The sequence below is a fragment of the Emys orbicularis genome, chromosome 2 (genome assembly GCF_028017835.1).
Source record: "Emys orbicularis isolate rEmyOrb1 chromosome 2, rEmyOrb1.hap1, whole genome shotgun sequence".
In the NCBI taxonomy this organism is placed as follows: Eukaryota; Metazoa; Chordata; order Testudines; family Emydidae; genus Emys; species Emys orbicularis.
Window position 1 is genome coordinate 239,017,201 of NC_088684.1, and position 21,334 is coordinate 239,038,534.

A 21,334-nucleotide genomic window follows, 5' to 3' on the forward strand; every position below is an offset into this window, starting at 1 on the left:
GTCAAATTTGAAAACGAAATGTCATTTCAAAACAAAAGTAGAAATGGCATATGTTTAAATGGTCAAAATGAAACATTTAGACTTAAATCAAATCTCCCTTCCTATCTCTTTTGACTATTCGTCACATTTTACCTGAATTCATTAATAGATTTGGGATCCCTAAAAATACATATTTCAGCAAAAATACCATTCACTGAAAACATGTTGGTCAGCTCTACTCATGCCTGCAGACGAAATGGAAAGTTTTGTGGAAACAATCCATCTTTCAAATATCGCACTGTGGACAAACCAAGAAAACCTTGGGTGGGAAGTATGAGTCTTTCTTTGCTAGCCAGAGGCTTTCCTGCCCTCAAGAGACTTTTGTGTTCAATAAAATTATAAAACCAAACCAATGCCAAGATGAATTATTGCCATGCACTCTAGGGGCTTATACATAAAGATCACTTTGAGACTTCAGCTAGCACAACATACTTAGTTACTTAGCAGTAGCCGTGTTGGTTCCAGGCGATTAGAGAGACAAGGTAGGTGAGGTAATATCTTTTATTGGCCCAGCTTCTCTTGATGAAGAAGACCTAAAGAGCCCTGTGTAAGCTCGAACGCTTGCCTCTCTCACCAACAGAAGTTTGTACAATACAAGATATTACCTTACCCACCTTGTCTCTCACTCACTGATATTTCTTTGTTCTCCAGAGCAGGGGTTCTCACCCTTTTCCTTTCTGAGGTCCCCCCCCCCCCCCCAACATGGTATAAAAACTTAATTGCCCACAATAATTGGTTTTCTGCATATAAAAGCCAGGGCCAGCATTATGGGGTAGCAAGCAGGGCAATTACCTGGGGCTCCATGTCACAGGGCCCCCCGTGAAGCTACATTGTTCAGGCTTTGGCTTCATCCCCATGTGGTGCGGCTCAGGGCCTTGGGCTTCAGCCCCATGAGGTGGGGCCTTGGCTTTCTGCCCTTGGCCCCAGCGACTCTAATGCTGGCCCTGCTTTGCGGACCCCCTGAAACCTGCTCGCAGCTGGTTGAGAACCACTGCTCTGGAGAATGCAATGTTCTGATGTTCATTTTGATCTATTAAGCTTTTTTATAGTTTGGATCCCATGCACCTGTTTTACCTTGACAGCTGGGATGATGGACCTTATCCTCAAGAATTAAGTTGCAGTTTTTAAAGGTTCAAGTAATTGTACGTTTGGTCAAATATTTGATTGATTCCCACCCTGTGCTGGCCAGTAAAGAGGAGATGGGAGGGAGTATGAAATCTAGTGAGTCTGAGGATCTAGTGAATCTAGTGAATCCGGGAGTCGAGGAAGCATTTTTTTTATTTTGTTAAGACAAGTGAAGTAGAAATTTAATTTTCTTTTAAACTATTGATTAAATAAATAAGGAAACTTATTACTCTTTGCTCATCAGTGAATTTATTTTAAAAAGTATGGCTGATGCGTCAGAATTTTTTTGATGGAGTCGTGGTGGGAAGGAAAGGGGAGATTGGCAAATTCTGCAGAATTTGCCACTGACCTGCAGGATTTTCAGTGGCTCCTATGCTACACCACTCCCCCAAGTCACACAGTCCCTCGTGCTTCTGCCATCACTGATACTCTGTATTAATGACAACTCACTTCACCCCATAAAGCCCACATAAACCAGCTTCCTGTGTATGAAATGCAGTGGACAGAGCTGGGAAGAAGAAATGTACCCACGTCAACATGAGGCCAGGGCATTGGCTGCAATGCAATTCTCCCACACTACAGCCCCTCCAAGCAACTGAAGTGGGGCTTTAGGGCCACTTCATACACTGAAGACTTTGCTCCATCATGCAGTTTAAGTGGTGCAGAAGTGCTTACACTGGCCCTTGGACATGGCTTACTTTTAGAGTTACTAAGGTGTTTACTTAGCCGCTTACAGCAAGGAAATGGAAGGTGTACGAACATCTGCCGAAGCTTTAGAATCGTCATAAATTGGGACTAGTGAAACTGTTTCCGAGACGTTGATAGTGTGGTATTTAAATGTGTCAGCCAGTCTCTAGAGTAGATTTACCAACTCGTTTTCCAAAATAACTTCATCGTCCCTTACCAACACTGCAATTCACATTTGTAAGCAAAACATACAAACAAAAACAAACATACCCCTTTGACTTGTGAAGCATCTGTAGCTAGTCTGGTTAACAAAACCCCTATGGCGTTTTTAGGATCGTCGTACCACCCAATCTGCTGCAAGGGAATAGATGGTTCAGTTATTTTTGCTTTTGCAAATGAAATGTTCTTATCGTAACTCAGACTTGTCAGGGTCATTAGTACAATGTATGGACATTTAAAGCTTGACTAGCACGTGAGTGTGGGGAAGAGAGAGAGCCAACATAAGCACTAAGATACTCACTCTTCTTTTGTGATGAATAACATTTGTCAAATAAACTGAAAACAATCTTAAACTATTCTGACCCTCAGAACATTAAACTGTTAACAATCCAGGTGCTAACAACTTCAAAGATTTTAGAATTTAGTCAAGTACATGTCATGCACCATAATGACAGGTTTCAGAGTGGTAGCCGTGTGAATCTGTATCAGCAAAAAGAACAAGGAGTACTTGTGGCACATGTACTGCTCGTTCTTTTTTGCACTATAATGAGAGTCCCTTCCACGCCCATACCAACATCTGATAGGCACAGTGCTCCTCTCCTACACCTTTTATATTACACTGACTTCTGTAGAGCTATTCCTGATCGATATGGGTGCATGTGGGAGGAGAATCAGCTTTATTATCCTTAAAGGTAGTGGAAAAGAAAGAGAGGTTTGGTTTTTTTTTGTAATTTTCCCTCTCCTCCCCTATCCTCTTAGAATGCTCCTGTGCATATGTAGAACCCTGTGATACCAAGTGCTACCAATGGGTGTGCAGGGTGCCTAATCGTTCACCCACAGAGAATCCTCTGCAAGGAACAAATAGAGGTGTGTCCTTTCCCAGGGATCCATCAGCAGGGAGTATACAAGGGCAGTCATGTTGCAACAGTATTATTGTAAATCATTCCTGATCCAGCTGGTCATCTTGACAAGAGAAACCACTCTAGTGAGCAAAGATAATGCTTTGAGATCCTATACCTGTTATGATATGGTCCGTTTGCTATGGAGTTTGATGCAAACAGACCTAAGCCTATTTATCTAAACATTTATATCATGACCATCAGGGTGAGATAGAGATTTAACTTCTGTTTTGTTAATCTTTGCAAATATACCAATGCATTCAGATACATGCATGTTTTATACACTCTTCAGTATGGTCGATATTGAAAGAGATGGCATCAAAATTAGACAGCTCTCCTAGCAGCACTGAGTTAATCTGTACATGCTTTTACTTTATTTTGTTTCGCACGTGTGCTCAGAGACTTGCCGCTTGTGCATTGTTAAAGTTTCACTAAAAGGATGGGTTCTCTCGAAGCTGTATTGGAGGGAGGCTCTACACAGGCTGCAGGGAACCAGGAATTTTGATGGTGTTATACAAACATCAGCCCACAAAAGCCATCTGGCTCACATGGCAGGAGTGCTGCATATTTGCTGTCTATCGCTCTGACCCAGAAACGTGACCCATACCTGCTGAAGCAATGCTTTGAATGACAAAGATCGCAATCTCTTGGTCAGAACTTCTCCAGAATTTCCAAACATGAATCCCTGAGAAGGCAGAATGGGAAATAAAACAGTTGAACTGTATGTGCTGGGCTGTACAGTCATATTTAGAACAACCTGCTGTAAATGTGATGGTATTTCAACCATTCAGCCACACATTTTACAGAACCTACACAGTGTTTTGGGATATGGTTTCAGATGTTAGTTTAAAGCTGGTGAAAGGTACCACACACATTCCTGGAAACTGAAGTTTCCACATACTGCCCCACCCACATGCTTCCGCAGCCAGCTGCAGAGGTCAGCAGTGGAGTCACCTTCCCTGCTTACTCATTCCTTAGCCTCACTACTCACTCTGCTATGTAACAGTGCCGACTGGGCCGGTGTTTTTTGTAATGTACACACCAATGTAGTGGAACTGGGCTGTGCCCAAACGCATTCCCCCAAGGACACAGAACGGTCAGCAGCACCTTTCAGACATTGCTGCCCTGGGCTGCTTTGTAACTGGCAATCGGGAAGGGTAAGGCTCTGTATTCCATACCAGCCACTTGAGTCATTCAGTGGCTTGGCTCTGGAACAGTTTTTAAGAAACATAGTGAATTCAAAGTTGCATTATGTCCCCAACATAGCCTCTCAAGGAGATCTGAAAATCTTGACCATAATGTATGTGACCAGATACTCAGCTTTGACTTTTCAATGTAGTGAAGTTTACCTGGATTATGTGTGTTACTAAGCTGATCACTGCCAGTACAAGACACATTAGAGAAAGCAATGTGGTGGTTTTGCTCCTTTTTTCAGGATCTGTTTCTTGAAAAGCCTATGTAAGAAAAGCACAAAGTGACCACCAGTTACAATAGCTCAGGAAACACTGTAGAAACTATTGAACTTCACCTTCTCTCAGCTCTTCCCCGGGACCTGAACTCTGCCACCTCTCAGCTTTCTGCTGCTGGCCAGGAGGTCTCTCCACCTCTCCCAGCTGACCTGCCTCTCATCAGCTGCTCCTTCTCCAACCCTCCACCAGACCCTCTCCTCATTTGCCTGGGAGCTGCAGTGCCACTAAACCCTGCCTCCAGGCTGCCACTTCACAGGCTCTTATCTGCCTTCCACTGAATGCTGTCACTCCGTCAGACCATCCACCTCCCCTCCAGCTGACTACAACACCCCTCTTCTCTTGCCTGAAGATAAAAGATTCCCTCAACATCTTGCTCCAACCATTCCCCCTGGCTGCTGCTCCAACTCCCAGCAGCTTCCAACAATCATATACTGGAATCCAAAGGAAGACTCCATTTCTTTCCTGCAATGATTCAGGAATTAAGGGGTTAATTATTCAGACGGTCCCATGGATGTCCCTGGTACTTACAACCATGTTGGAATGCAAGGTACCTTGAAGGAGTTTACTGTCCGAAGAGAATGGGTACAATGCAAAGAGTAGGGTCGGGTACAAGGCAGGGAATGTGCACAACAGTGGAGAGTGGTAAATGAAAACTGAGTTTGATAAGGGAACGTGATTTGCTTCACTGGAAAGGTGAAGTCATTCCAAATACGGGGCTGGAAAATAGGCAAGAAATCTCAAGTGGGGAGAGGAGATCAAGGGCTTGATCAAGTTCCTACTAAAGTCAATGGAAAGACTTGTAGAGTTAAGTGACGGTGGGAGTAGAAGGAGGCTCTAAGGCATCACTAGAGAGGACTAGCTGGAGGGTCGAGCTGGATTTAAAGTTCTGCATTTGTGCCTGGTTCGTTAGTTTACCATACAGTTCTGAACTTACCCCAATGATTTTTCCATATAGAACAGAAAATGCAGGGTGGATGCCACCAGAGAAGGCAGCAGCAATCACGCCAAAGAATATATGCAGCCACTCAGGTTTGTTCAGAGCCAGAATTCTGGAATAAGGCACAGCCGGGAGATTTTCCTCCTATATAAGAGATAAAATTCAACTGTTCCCTGAAAGTTGTGGAACATGACAATTTCCTCAGCTAGGGGGTAAATCAGTAAACTGTCCTAGCAACTGTTCACAGATAATTCGCCCCAGTCTCCAACGTACACACTGAATGAGCAAACATATTGAAGATTTGCCACTCTGTAATTTAAGGTCTTAAAACTGCAATTGCAAGTCAAAAAAATCTGCAGGCATAAATTTAACAAAAGGTTAACTGGGGGGGTCGATGGGATGGGGTCTATATAGTTCAGTGAAATATCCAATAGGGTCAGTGACCATGGATTGCAATTTTAACACATGAATCATTATAACGACCTAAAAGTCTCACTGTTCTGAGCACAAAGAGATCAGTCTAGTTCAGCTTCTGCTAAATGCTAGTGGGTTGGCAGTAATACAATTGGGTCTACTTATGTCAGTTAGTCTGTTTTGTCTTTTACAAAATACAGACTATCATTACCAGATGCATGGAAAAGGCATATGAAACAGTGATTTAGGCTTCATCTCCCTTGAAAAATACATGGCAGTTCAGTTTAGCTTCACTGAACTATTCAAAATATCCATACATTTGTTGAGGAAGTTGTGGAAAATGAAATGAAAACATAGGAACTGGTACAAATTATTAGATGAGGTTTTCAGCCAGTTGCGATGGCCTCGCCTGGTTATCTTTGCCTGTGTTTCAGAGACTGGAAAAGCCTGTCGACACTTCAACCATACAAGCCTGCTGAACTTTGTGACATCAAAAATTGCATGTCTTCCCATCTGATTTCTTCACTTTACTGCAAACAGTATGAATTCTGAAGCCATGTATCTTGCCATCTATTTCCTCTGACAAGGCCCAAATGCAACGGTTATGAATAGATAAAAGTGTGTTCTGGACTTCTGGGCGATACATTGTAAGTATGCATCCAGTGCTTATTGTTTGCATCGTGTTCTACCTGTAGACTGTACTATAATAAAAAAAGAGCTCCTAGAGCAGGGTTTCTTCACTGGTGGGTTGCGACCCAAAATTGGGTCATCTGAACGTGTTTAAGGATCACAAGGCTGGATGGGCTCAGCTCCCCTCTCTGGCTTTGTGACCAGGTGCACGTGGTCGCAACGCCACTCTCACAAATTTGGCCTGGTTGGCCCCCTCATCAGGGGGGCCAGGCCAAACCTGAGCAGTGCTGCAACTTCTGAGGTTGCAACACCTGGAGTAAGGAGCCAAGCCCAGCTAGCCCTGCGGGACAGGAGCTGGGAGAGCAGCTGGTATCCCAATCTCTGGTAAACACTGGCTCCCTGATGTAACCCCCACCTCACAGCTGGGCAGCACTCCCTCTTCCATAACCCTTGTCCTGCACCCCATTTTGGACCCCATGATGTAGCCTTCCCCCACAGCCAAGTGATCCTCCCTCTGTCATACCACCTATCCTGGCTCCCAGCCCCCTCAGCTCCTTCCCTCAACCTCTCACTGTAACCCTTGTACTCCAAATCCCCCCACTCCTTTACCCTCTTCTCTCCAGGAGCTGCATGACCTTTGCCACCCCTCCCCTAGACCTGTCTGCCTCCATATCCTTCCCCCAGCCCCCAACTGCATCTCCACACCCCTCTACCCCCATTTCCTTCCCCAGACCTTCCAACTTCTTCCTCATTACATCCCCAGACTCCCAGTCTCTCCATTTTACTTTCAGCCCTTATTCCTCTCCACCCCTTATTCTCTCCCCCACCCCATGGGCTGTGTGTGGGGGAGGGTTGTGTGTTTTTGGAGGGGGTGTCTTGGTTTACCACCCCTTCCCCCAGTTGCTGGTGGGGGGAGTTCCCCAGCTATTTACATCTGGCTAGAACATCTGGAATCTTAGCTCTGAGGCCCACCAAGCCCCTGACGGATCCCTGCAAAGGGGGTGGAGGGAGGAGCATTGAGTCTAGGAGTGTCTCAGGAAGTCTCTGGGTCATAACAGACCATTACAAATAAGGTCTGAGCTGAGAAAGGTTGAGAAACAAACAGAAACATCTGGCAAGGTTAGGTACGTTATGGATTCTGAAACTGTATTCACTAATCAAACATTTTATTATAGGAGAAATCCCAGCAAAACTCCCATTGATTTCAATGTCAGCAGGATTTCACCCTAAATTTATATTCTAGCTCTTTGCACTGGCAGATCATTGAAAAATGTTCTGTAGGTCTTCTACAACCAGCCTCATACAAGGATGTGAATAATTATACTGTGTGCAGTTCAAACTATATATATTCTGCAATAAAGTCCTTAATTGGTCCCATGGCCAAGGTCTAATCCAGGGACCACTGAAATTCTGTTAATTGACTTCAATGAGTCCATTGAAGCAGGGCCTAAAACCTGAAGCCCTTACCTGGTTTTTATTCAGTTCTAACTCAGGCAAAATACCTTAACATGAAGGGGAATTTTGTCTGAATAAAAATAGAGTAAGGACCTCAGGAGCTGGCCCAATTGAAACAGAGAGAGAGGTGGTTGGAGAAAAAGATAAACCTTTTCTATCGTTTTAATTTAGGCTGCATTTCAAAATAGAGTTTTGAACATTTTCTCTGTTTAGTATGTGACCAACACTATTATTAATTTTGATAATTTCCATTTATATAGCACCTTTCATCCCAAAGTGCTTTAAAAACTGGTATACATATCACAAGGATCGTGTCATCCACTGGTAAAATGCCATGTCTGTGTAAGTAGGTATAATTTAATTACTTGAGTAGGAACTTGGCCAGGACAGTGGCCTTAACACCGTAATCTTATGAAGTTTGACAAGAAGTTGAGAACTTGTTTGAACATCTTAATAAAAAAATAACAAGCATAAAGCTCTTTAACACCATATTGTGTATCAGGTTAATTTGGTCTCAAGAGGTCAGACTGATTTATTTAGACCTGTGTTCTCCCTGAAGATTCCCAATTCAAGTATTCACCCAGGTCAATGATGCATATGACAGGATCATAGCAAAGGTGACATGGCTTAAGGCCTTTTAAAAAAAAGAAACCAGAATCACCTTTGTTCCTATTCTCACAAGCTATCACTAAACTTTAGGATTAAACTAAATTTTAACACTAACCTCTTTCTCCTTTGTTTTCTTCTTCTTTTCAGACGACTTTTTCTTAGAAGAGGTCTTTCTGCTTTTATGCCTTCTGGATCCCTTAGGAATGCTTCCCATCTCAATGATTCCTGGTTCTTCAAAACCACCAACATCAGTTAGGTTCTCCATCCTGAGATCATCTAGATCCTCTTCCTCACAGTCTTCATCTTCTGACATCCCATTTTGAGTGTTTCCACCATGACCCTAGTGACAAGCAAAGAACAGTGATACACAGTCACAAGACACTTTGCAGCAAGGGGAAGGAACAGTATACTTGGTATGGAAACAAACAAAAACACTGGTTTCATGGTCACTTTCACATTGTAATTTGTATAGGCCAAGTTCTCTGCCAGGATAAGTTGGTGCAGTTGCAATTTACACCAGCAGAGAATTTGGCTCTGTATGTCCCCCCCCCTGCTATCTATATAGGTCAGTCAAATCTGGGATCTAACAACTCTATGAGGTCATCCACCTCTTCTGCTCAGTTATGTTTTTGACTCATTACTTTGGGTAAATGTGAAGCACTGCTACCGGTGAAAAACAACCACTTCCAACTCATAAACAAGATTGACTGATCAACTTTCACTCAACTAGAAAACATGCAGAAACTGCAAAGCGAAAATGGCCCAGCTGTTTGAGTGCAGAACCTGCATGTGTCAGCAATAGTATCAGTGAGATCATAGGCGCCGACACTGTGGGTGCTCCGTGGCTCAAGCACCCACCAAAAAAAAATAGGGGGTGTTCAGCTCTCCCATGGCTGGATAATGTTTTGTGGGCCCCTGGGCTGTGGCCCCGCCCCTGCTCCGCCCCAAGGCCCCGCCCACCACTCCACCCTAGGGTCCCTCCCTTGATTGGCCTCTTCCTCCCTAAGGCCCCACCCGCACTCTACCCAGAGGTCCCACCCCCTGCTCAGCCTCCCCCTCTCCCTCCCTCCCCCCCGAGTCCCTGCCCACAGGTCACACAGGAAGGGCACCCACCAGCGAATACAAAAATCAGCACCTGTGAGTGAGATATACAGATAATTTTCTGGAGTAGAGAGATGGCTAGTGTATCTGAAGCATTTAGTCAGGAGTGCTCGATCACATCTCATTACCTGCTGCATCACAAGAGAATAGTAGACACCCTTCTGTGTCATGAGTTCATTGTGTGTTCCCTGTTCAACAACAACACCGTTGTGAAAACCAGCAATAATGTCAGCTGTCCAGATTGTGGAGAGCCGGTGAGCTATCACAATGGTGGTACGTCCAGCCCTAGCCTTACCGGGGGAAAAAAACGAGAGATTTACTTTAAAATGTGGTGAAAAAAAAACAAAAAATCTCTACCTAACAGCACAGCAATAGTGTGGAAAATACAAGCGTAAAAGCCCTTCTGACCCTTTATAGCTGATCATTATTTCCATGCATACTGTCTGATTTAACAGCCAAAGGACACTTCTGATTACAAAATTCACATTTATAATAATGACAGGGAAAAGTGGATTAATTTTATAGGCTACTATGCAAGTACCAATGCCTATAGCTAAGGTTGCCTGACACTTCCAATTGTAAGACCTGTTGTCAGATGCTTATAACTTTGCCAAGATTTAATTATTTGGGCTGAAACTTTCCATGCTGGTAAATGCCTCGGCTGTCTTTTCTTTTCTTTTTTTTAATTTCAGCAAAAATGGATCAATGGTTTCTCAGAATGAGATTAGAGAAAAAATAATGTTGTTTTGCACATATTAAAAAAATTCTTATAACTGTTTAATTGAGAAGCGTTATCACCTAAATGCTCGAGAGCAGGGACTTGAAATTTGGAGGAGATGGGCATGTCTCACTGGTTATCAGGGATGTGCCTTTTACCATTCCCATGAAAATCTGCCCAAATGTGGCCGAGTTATAAGGCTCTGAAAATCTCAATTTGCATGTGTTCAGTAGAGACTTCTTAGAGCTCAACAGCTAAATTCCCCAAAGAGACAGTCTGAGCTCACTGCATTGTATGACAGGAGTGCACATGCACCATCCCCACAGAGAGACTAAGCATGTTCCAGCCCAGGACTGTGGGGCCTGAGCAGGCCTTTGCCTGCAGTTTCTCCTCCCTATAGTCAGGGGGAGTTGTGGCTCCAGGCACAGGAAACAAGAGTAGGGAGAGCAGAATGAACAGTGATTATGGAAGGAATCAAAGTTATGCAGGAAACCCATCTTATTTGTTGCAGAAGTTGTAAGGTGTGTAGTGAATGAGGTAGAGGATTGCAGGAAAAGAAAGGATGGTCTCGTTGTTATAGCAGTTGAATACTGCCCTGGAGAACTGGATTCTAGCCCTGTCTCTGCCACAGAGTTACTATGTAGGGTGACCAGACAGCAAGTGTGAAAAATCAGGACAAGGGGTGGGGGTAAATAGGAGTTATATAAGAAAAAGACCCAAAAATCATGACTATCCCTATAAAATCGGGACATCTGGTCACCCTATTACTATGTGATGCTGGTACTAATTGTGTAGTCCTCATTTTCTGGATGCCTGACTTGAGGCAGTGGGGTCTGATTTGCAGAAGTGCTGAGCATTCACGGCTGCAACTGAAGTCAATGGGAGATGTGCTTTTAACATATATAGCGATGTATAATGCACAATTCTCTGAAATATTGAGTCCTGGATAAATTCATTAGTGTTTATGAAGCACTCAGATACTAGAGCGATGAGAGGTATAAAAAAGCCCATGAGGAAGTTAATAATTTTGCTTTCAGAGCAGGGTTTGAATGGCATGGGGGCATACATTGAATGCTGAGGATAAAAAGAAATATTGACTAGCACTGAATGTTGAATAGCATCCTGTGCACTGAATGAAGCAGGGGCCCTGTGGAAGAAATAGTATGTGATTGTAGCAATGGGACTCACCCCTGCGGCACCTCCTGCTGTCTCTTCTGGGAATTAGCTCAGCCAGCCTCTCGAGCACCCTCTGCTGGCCGGTGTCCCGCTGCCGTTTGGCTCCATGTCCCTCCCTGGACTCCAGTGCCCCTTTCACCTCTCTCTCTCTCAGGGTCTCCCCTCCCCGGGGAACCCCCATCCCCTATCCCTACCTCACCTCAGTTGTAGGCTACTGCCAGTCACCAACTAGCCCCCACACCCTGGGGCAGACTGCAGTGTAAGCCACTCATCATAGGCAAGGTTGGGTCTGGACCTGCTGCCTCTCTCTGCAACCCAGTGCCTCTATGGGGCCTTGGATAACGCCCTGCAGCCTGGGGAGTTGCCAGCTTTGAGCTCCCCAGCCTCTCTGGCCTTTCCCCAGCCCTGCCTCACTCTAGGCACCATGAGCTTCCCAGCAGCCAGGCCCTTCTCTCTCTGAAGGCAGAGAGAGACTGCCTGGGCTCCTCGCTCGCAACCTCTTATAGGGGTCAGCTGGGCTCTGTTTGGGGCGTGGCTGCAGCTCTGCCTGCTTCCCCCCAATCAGCCCAGTGGCTGCTTTCTCCTCCCACAGCCCTTTCCTAGGGCTGTTTTAAGCCCCTCAGGACAGGAGCGGGTGTCTACCCTGCTACAGTGATCATGTAACCTAGGGTTACCATATTCAAACATTTAAAAAAGAGGACACTCCACGGGGCCCCGGTCCCGCCCCCGGCCCTGCCCCAACTCCGCCCCCAGCCCCGCCCCCAGCCCCGCCCCTTATCCGCCCCCATTCCAACCCCTTCCCCAAAGTCCCTGCCCCAACTCTGTCCCCTCCTCTGAGCACCCTGCATTCCCCCTCCTCCCTCCCGCTCTGATCTTGGTTCGGGGTTGCTAAGTGCTTCCCTGCTCCCCACTCGCCCTGCAGCCCCTATGCCCCTGCCTGCCCTGCTCCTCCTCGCCCTGCAGCCTCTGCACCCCCCCGCCTGCCCTGCCCCTGCACCCCCCTGCAGCCTCTATGCCCCTGCCTGCCCTGCTCCTCCTTGCCCTGCAGCCTCTGCACCCCTCCACCCCTGCAGCGTCTGTGCCCCCTGCTCCCCACTCGCCCTGCAGCCCCTGCACCCCCTCGCCCCTGCAGCCTCTGCGCCCCCTGCCTGCCCTGCCCCTGCAGCCTCTACACACACACATACACACACCCGCCGCCTGCCCTGCTCCCCCAGCTCACCAGGCAGAGGGAGAGCTGCAGGCTCCAGGTGGACTCAAACACTGCCGCGCTGCTCTGTGGGGGAGGAGGGAGCGGGGGAGGGGGAGGGACTCTGGCTGCTAGAGGCCCTAGTGGCTGCGAGCGGCTTTCAATCAGGCCCGGCGTCCAATCAGCCGCGCCGCACTCTGCATGAGGGGAAGAGGGAAATCCCGGACATTTCTACTTGATTAGAAATCTCCCCCCGGACGGCCATTTAAAGCTGAAAAACCCGGACATGTCCGGGGAAACCCGGACGGATGGTAACCCTATGTAACCGAAGACTGTCCCCTAATGCAGACACACAAGGGTTTATTAATGCTGACCAAGCAACTTTAATTCGGTCATTCCCTAAATTTTGAGTGCTTGACTTCGGAATCTTAATGGTCTTTTCATGTAGTGTGTGTGTGTAATTCAGTATAAATAATGATATTATCTATGCAGAATATAAGGGCTCAGCACCCAAATACTACCCTCAATTACACCGTGCACTACCGCTGATATTAGGGTTGCCAACTCTGACTGAAGCTATTCCAGGAGATTTTTTTTCCCAACACTACAATGTCATTTTCTTAAAACATCCCATTAAAATCTCCTGGATTGCTTCCAATGGTCACTGGGAGATCGATGCCGATTCTGGGAGACTCCAAGCCAATCCTGGAGGGTTGCAAACCTAACGGATATCAGTGTCGTCAGATGGGTATAAGTGAAGGCAGAATTTAAGCCCATAGACTTAAAATTTATTGCAGATAAATCCTGTGGGCCATATAGTGCCCTTGAGCCATGCATAGAACTTATGCTATTCTGTGTTTACTATTACTGAGTACTAATGGGAGGCCGGCTTTTTTATAGAGCTTATTTTTAGGATACACCACTGGTTATATACAAATACACATCAGAAACTTAAAGCAGTGCTGCAGCCCAGTCCTGTAGGCCTCACTCAGGCAAAGCTCCAGATTCTGTCTCCGACTCACCGTGTGTCCACTTGACCTGTCCGTGCCTCAGTTTCCTCATTTGCAAAATGGAGAAAATAATTCCTAAGTCCCAGCAGTGTTATGAAGATTATTAAAACATCTGTTTAGTGATTGGAGAAGATACAGTGCTGGATAAGCACAATGTATTTTTATTATTGCCCTGTAGAAATCCATACAATGCTGGCACCTTGCTTTGATAATGTAGGAGTTAAATTCCTGATGCCACATTCACAGTTTACCACCAGGCAAGCAATTGTGATGTGAGGCAGGATGTGGTGGAGGCCAGCATTAAAGAAGACGACTTCTGTCCACATGCAAATATCCTGGCAATCAGGAATGACGCTAACAGAAACAGAGCCTATGATTGCTTTAGGGTTGCCACCTGTCTGGGTTTTATCCGGACAGTCTGGCTTTTGGCTTCTGTGTCCAGGTGCGATTTAGGGTTTCCAGATACCCAGCTTTTGGTGACCTGGCAACCCTATGGCACCTGAACCAAAAGCTCAGTTACCAGAGGGCAGGGAGAGTGCCAGGTCATTAATGCGTACCAGCCTGTGCTCAGCCGGGCCACCTCCTACCTGCAGGCAAGCTCCTTGAGACGGTACAGTGAGCAATGGGAGGGGCGTGGGGAGAGGAGCGAGTGATGGAGGCAGGGCCTCTGGGAAAGAGGTGGAAGAGGGGGAGGGGCTTCAGGGGTGGCAACCCGAGATTGCTTAATGGAGTTTTGATTAAATATTACAGGGTCATATCCTGACACCAAAATTTGAGCATGCATCCCTATTGATTTCAATGCCCTCCTTGAAACCAGTGGAGAGCTGTGCTTAAAAATGGATGGCATGCTATAGCCTTTAATGTCAAGCTTGCCATATGATTGTTGTGCTTCTTACTATTGATTGATTGATAACTCTAGCAATAGGATTCCTACCTTATCAAGAGCTGCTTGCACAATAGATTCACTCTGAGTGTCCAGAGCAGACGTGGCTTCATCCAGCAGCAGAATCCTGGGATTCCTTGCTAGGGCACGGGCAATAGCAATTCGTTGTTTCTGCCCTCCACTCAACTGAGCACCCCTTTCCCCCACCATGGTGTTAAATTTCTGAGAAAACCAGAGGAGCATAGAGATTGCAGAAGGGGTCAGTTGAAATCCTTTTACACCCCCCACTCCCATCATATTGTTACCATCACAAACAGAAATTCCCTCTTTTAAAAGTTTTATGATGGATGCTCCAATAAACGCTTTAAGAATAATGACTTCTAAAAGAACTGTCTTGGCCAATTACATTCAGTGTTTTTTCCCCTTGAGGCAGAGGACAGTTTAAAATTCCTAATGATCGATTTACATTTTTGTCTCACCTTCTAGCTGGCCAGGAATTAGTATGTGGTGTGATGGTTTTCTATTAGCTTAAAGAATGTACTCTACAATTAGATTTTTCAATTATGATAAAAAAGAAGCAACTGAAGTGAAAAAACAGACAAACTAGAACTGGCTGAAGGAATCCAGCCGTTTGATTGGCTAACAATACTAACCAATGACTACTCAGGACACATCAAAGCAATTTTGTTTGCCAATCTCAACCCAGTTTAAAAAACAAATAAAAAAAAGATGGGACTATTGGTAAGTGGGAAAAGATAGATAATGTCTAGCAGAAGAAAACAGAATAAAAACAATCTGGTAAATTGAAAAATCTCTCATTGTCCATAGAAATTCCTTATCCACCCTATTAAAAAATGTTGCCACGTGACATACAATTAGTATTGTAAATTAAGAACATTGTGGGCCAAATTGTCAATTAGAATAAATGACAAAACATTAGTGAAAAGCTAGTGAAGCACCATCTATTTGCACCAGCAGAGAATTTGGGCCACAAAAATTCAGAAAAACCGAGAGAGAGAGCGAGCGAGAGAGAGAGAGAAACCAAAGAATTTGTCATAGTTATAAGGTGATCAAAAGTACATCAACTCACATCAGGCAGTCTGGATATAAAATCAAAAGCATTGGCTTCTTTAGCAGCTTTCTCAATTTCAGAATCAGTAATACCCTCTCTGCCACAGCGAATGTTCTCAGCTATTGTTGTAGCAAACAAAATAGGCTCCTGGTTTACAAGGCCAATACGTTCTCTTAGCCACTTTATATTAAGTGTCTGAATATCTCGTCCATCTAAGGTAATCTGAGTGGAAAGGCATAAATGAAGAGTTTGAGGAAATGTATTATGTTTAAAATAATTAGTCGTTATAATGGTATAATAATAATAATAATGATCTAATAATTGACTTAGGTATTTGTTTAGCAGTTTCTCACATGGAATAAAGCAATACAATTTAAACAAAATGACCAGGAAGAACTAAAAATATATCTTCACAATCACCTCAGACTAGAAGAACAGAAGGAGCAGGATAAACAAAAAGGACTCCACATTTTGACTTCCCTTAATATCAGTAAAGTCCTATCTAGGTTTTTAAAATATTCTCATCATTATGGAATACAAGTAATGAAAAATCAGTTTCAGAATTTCTTTGGATGCTACGTATCTTTTGTTCTTTTAAGAATCCAATTTTTTGTAATGTCCTTTTAAAGTGTAGGTGTAATCTAGTCAGGAAATTAATCTTCATCCTAGTAGCCAGGAATATCGACAGTTCATGCAAACTAACCTCTCCTTGGACTGGATCATAGAATCTCTGTAGCAGCTGAATAGCAGTACTTTTGCCACAGCCACTGGACCCAACCAGAGCGATGGTCTTCCCCGATTGAACTTTCAGGTTCAGGCCCTTGAGAATCTGGAAATATAATCTTTATATGTTAGTCTAATAAATATAGAGCTACTTAAATAAACGGTTTGTTTATAAAAAGGTCCATTAAGATGCTTGGCATCACGATCAAGCCAATAATGAGAGGTCTGGTCTAACAGTGCACTGAACTCCCAGGCCTGCTTTTAGTCCTTTGTTCCAATCCTGGTTGGAAAGCACTTTGAAGATGACAAGAAAAAGTTTTTATTACTAATAACAATCTTGCTTTGTCCTATTCTTATTCTATAAAGACTGCCCTAAGAAAAAACCTTTGGCTCTGAAAACAAAGTGGGTGTTTTAATATCCCCAATGGAATGCAGAGTCAGGGTTCGACAATCTCTAGAATTTACCAGGGAGGGAGTAGTTATGGAGTAATGACACTTTTGATGCTATGTTCACATTTAGGAACATTTTACCTCAGTCCGTTTATCCCATCTTATAAATGTCTAATATTATTAGTAGCCAAAATATTTGTCTCCTATGGGAACTCTTATGTATATTGATATTTAGGCTGATTTATGACTACACAATTTTTGCAATAGAAGATCAAAACAACAGTAATATTGTTCTCGACTCCTTAAACTGTACCAGAAAAGCTCCAGTTTTTCACTAAGCTACTAGCAGATAAGCTTTGGTGTTTGCTTGACCAAGCGAGAGCATCATTCTCCACCCCTTTAACATCATTTCTCATCACGACCATCCCATCTCTAACCTCCCTTTTTAGGTAAGGCAGGAAAGGGCATGTCAAGGTAACACTGACAATAACTAGAATCTTCATCTCTCTGTGATCCGGTTCATTCCAAATTTAGGTACTAAATGGAGATTGCTTTGATCTTGTAAGTTGATTATCTTTGGCTGGTGATTGATGAGAACCAGGTATCCAGGATGATTCTTTTAGCTTTGCCAGCTACCTCTGATACCATTGATAATGAGCCACTGCTGACACAGGGTGGACTCTGGAAGGGATGGATGGAATCATTCTTAAATGACTCCATCCCATTCCAGCCACAGGCCCAAAGGGTGGCTCATCCGGTCCAGAGTTTCTCTTGTGTAGGGTGATGTGGGATTCTGTCTTGTCACCCTCCTGCTCAATTTGTATGCAAGACCATTAGGGGAAGACAGTACAGACTACATTGTCTTCAGTATTCAGATAACATAGCTCTAGGTCTCTGTTTCATCAGACCCAGCTGGGAGAAGTCGACTGGCTTAGCCAGCAAGTTACAGGGTGGGTTTGATGCAGGCAAGTCAGCTGTGACCAAGGCTGGCTCCAGGCACAAGCCCAGCAAGCAGGTGCTTGGGGCGGCCAACGGAGAGGGACGGCACGTCCGGCTCTTCGGCGGCAGGTCCCTCACTCCCTCTTAGAGCGAAGGACCAGCCGCCGAATTGCCGCCGAAGACTGAAGCTGATCGCGATCGCAGCTTCTTTTTTCCCCTCTCTCTCTGCTTGGGGCGGCAAAAACCCTGGAGCCAGCCCTGGCTGTGACTAACCTCAGAAATGATTGAATTTATGCTTGTAGGTTGGAGGAACCCATCAGAAGAAATGGCAGAGCTAACAGCAGCACACTCAAGTGAGTTTGTAACCTGTTGGATCCACAGCTGCTTTTGCACACAGGAAGCAGTAGTGCCGAATAGTATTTTCTTTGTCTCTGTCACTTGGCCAGAAGGTTCCAAACTTTCAATTCTGGTACAGATGTCAATCCAGAGAGAAGTATTGGATTACTGCAAAGTACCATACATGGGACTGTACAACAAGATGACTCCCCTCACAAACTTCAGCTGGTGGAGAGTATGGCAGTCTGTTTCTTAGAGGACATTTTCTGTAGGGAGAATCTTACCTCCATGCTCTGTGATCTGCACTGGCTTCCATTTCATTGTCAGGAGTGATTTAGAATAATGGCTTTAACCAATACGCCTTCAAATCCTGCATTATTGTTGTATTTTTATAACTATTATAATAACATTTAGCTCTTACATAGTACATTTCATCCATATATCGCAAAGCACTTTAAAAAGGAGGACAGTATTACTATTCCCATTTTACAGATGGGGAAACGGAGGAAGAGAGAGGTGAAGTGACTTGCCAAGTGTTACTTTGCAGGCCGGTGGCAGAGCTGGGAATAGAATCCTGGTCTCTTGAGTCCTCACCCAATGTTTTTTCAACTAGACCACACTGTGGTGCATAAATACCAAGAGTACAGGATGGACACTTAAAAAAAAACTGAATTAAAATGAACACATTAAATTGATAAAATATCAGTTTTCTTTTTAGTCACAAAGATAATGGCAGCAGCTTTTCACTGCAAAGATGAATTTAAAAAGATCACTTACTTTAATATCAGGTCTAGATGGGTAACTGAAATGGATGTTTTTGAATTCAATCTCTCCTTTGAGCTTGTCTGGCCTGTATCCTTCCGTGGCACTGCTATCTAGAAGACGGTGCTGGAGAGAGATTTTGAAAAGGTATTACACATTTCTGTGATTTTACAGTTGTGGCTTTAGAAGGATAAGTTGTTTAGGATAGTAAAAGAAACACTGCAACACTACATAGCAGTTTAACTGATCAGTGGTTGCTGTATTTCACCCCAGAGGATTCTGCATATCAGTGAAATTCAATCCTTGTGTATACCCTGCAAAGCATTTTGGGACAGGGGACAAGGAAAAAACAGGAGTAACTAGAATAATAAAACATCAACTATACTTTAATCATCCATCTCCCAACATTTACAATGGGCCCAAATCCCTTAGCTCCCTCCAGGCATCTGCCTAGGCAGAATGTGGGTTTGTTCTAACCTAATATGAACCTGAGACTGCAGATATAACAAACTGCTGTACAAAATTCTAAGAGTTAGTTACTGAAAGTGTGGCATCCCTCTTCCCCAGCAACAGTATTACCATAGCTTTCAACAGCACTGTTAATCTCCAAATCAAAAGCGGTTGAACTGAAATCATGTCTGCTCCATATACTTGTGTTTTAAAGAGCAATGTCATTTCACTTAGCTCTTCACCACTTACTCTAAAAAATAAATAAATGAGGGAGTGACAAACCTAAAAGGAAAGAGGGCCCCAATCTGTAAAGCTGAGCTATAGATCTGAATTTCCCCCAAGTTTGCAATAAGCACATTTAGGGCTTTGGTTAAGGCGCATGTCTCCTTAATATGAATAGAAATGTCATCTTATTTTTGTTTTCAGTGGTATGAGTCTATGGAGTTCATCCACTTTTTGAATTTTTTGAGAAATAAATCAGAAATTTCAGACTGCTAGAAAAGCGACATTAAGTACCTTGCTGATAACCTTGTACACTTCATAGGCAGCACCTCGAGCATTGGAAACACTCTCTAAGTATGGGTAGCTCTGTCCGAGAAAGAATGCGCCACGGATCATAGAAAATAATACCTACAGGGAACAAAACCAGGAGCTAGCATACAGTGGTTCCAGACCTGCAGTTTCCTTAGTGCTAAATGTCAAAGTAATCCTGGTGGTTCTGTAAGAGCTTTTCCAGAAAAAAATATAAAAAAGGAAAATCAAAACTAAGATTTCAGGCTGCATTTTTCCAGCTCCCCCAGTTTTTATTTTTTCACTGGATTTGACACAGGAAGTGGTGAATGTAGCTATTGTGTGCAGCCACATGCCCTTTAACAGTTGGATTAGCTTCTTTTTTTGTTTGTTGTTGTTGCTGCTTTCATTAACTCCCATTAAGAGAATAAATTGTGAAATTAGACATCTCTCCATCTCTTTGCAATATTAAAAACCTCAGCGTCCTCAAAGAGAGTTAATCCACAGTTTCCTGAGGCCCCAATCCTTCAAAGCGCACACTTAGCATTATACACTGTGACTAGTTCCACTGAAGTCAAGTTCTCATCAGAAGTCAATGGGGCTACTCACAGTGCATAAAGCACGTACCTAAGTCTTTGCAGGATCAGGGCCTTATTCCTTTCCAAAGGAAAAATAATCTAAAAGGATTGGTAAAGTACAATAATCCCTTGCAGGGATTTAAAAAAAATGAAAGATGGTCACATGGCTGTGACACTGGCAGACCAGGTGCCAGCTCATGCCAAAGCTCCAGACCTCACTGAATGCTTACAGATGCATAGCTGGAAGCCAGGCCGATTCACTTGTGTATTAGTATAGTGCAAAGTGATTGTTAAATGTATAAGAATGTATTTGGTGTTTAAACTTCATGAAAACTAATGGGATGTTAATGCATTGTTTTAACTAATGCATTGTTTTCACTTATCTGGATCCCGTTATAATACTGTAGCAAACATTCACATAGTGTATGCCCCGTCAGTAAATAACCCATCAAATGAGAAAGACGCCTTGTGGAATGCAAATGAAGAACTTTAACAGAAAAGTGTTAATTTCAAAGCAAGTGGTCATTGTGTGTGATGATCGAAGGTCAAAGACTCCAAATGTATTCCTCACTCTCTGCCATCAAAGGAAAAGCCAACAGGGGTATTGACCCTGTCAGCTTGTTTTCTGTGGGACGAAAACTATGAGTATGGATTCAGGGACAAATCCTTCATCTCTGCACTGTTTGGATTCTAACAGGGCAGAATAAATGAACAGGGAGATGGAGATTCCCGAGTTATTCTGGGTAGCCCTGAGAGACTTTTGGGAAACTAGCAGATCACTACATCTCTGCTACCATTTGGAATTATAGACTGACTCATCTGTACATATATTTTATCTGCTTTAATCTCTCAATAATTCTTATTACCTTTTCTTAGCTAATAAACCTTTAGTTAGTTTACTGTAGCATTGTCTACTAGCGTTGTCTTTGGTATAAAATATAGGATACCAATTAATGTGGGGTAAGTTATTATTCTCTGGGACTGGAAGCAACCTGAATGTGGTGTGATTTTTGGTGT

The 21,334-nt window shown here is 43.9% G+C and overlaps 1 protein-coding gene across 1 annotated transcript in view; it reads right to left on the minus strand.

Moving 5' to 3' along the window:
• Positions 1 to 21,334, minus strand: part of LOC135873826 (ATP-dependent translocase ABCB1-like) — a 117,611-nt gene that overhangs the window by 23,209 nt on the left and 73,068 nt on the right. Inside the window, exons 9-19 of the mRNA XM_065398439.1 lie at positions 19,746 to 19,859; positions 18,795 to 18,905; positions 16,333 to 16,458; positions 15,648 to 15,851; positions 14,609 to 14,779; positions 9,713 to 9,874; positions 8,599 to 8,823; positions 5,354 to 5,519; positions 4,319 to 4,407; positions 3,577 to 3,654; positions 2,122 to 2,205 (exon numbers count right to left, since the gene is read on the minus strand). Of these exons, the coding sequence (XP_065254511.1) occupies positions 2,122 to 2,205; positions 3,577 to 3,654; positions 4,319 to 4,407; positions 5,354 to 5,519; positions 8,599 to 8,823; positions 9,713 to 9,874; positions 14,609 to 14,779; positions 15,648 to 15,851; positions 16,333 to 16,458; positions 18,795 to 18,905; positions 19,746 to 19,859 (1,530 nt within the window). The remainder of the gene's footprint in view (positions 1 to 2,121; positions 2,206 to 3,576; positions 3,655 to 4,318; positions 4,408 to 5,353; positions 5,520 to 8,598; positions 8,824 to 9,712; positions 9,875 to 14,608; positions 14,780 to 15,647; positions 15,852 to 16,332; positions 16,459 to 18,794; positions 18,906 to 19,745; positions 19,860 to 21,334) is intronic.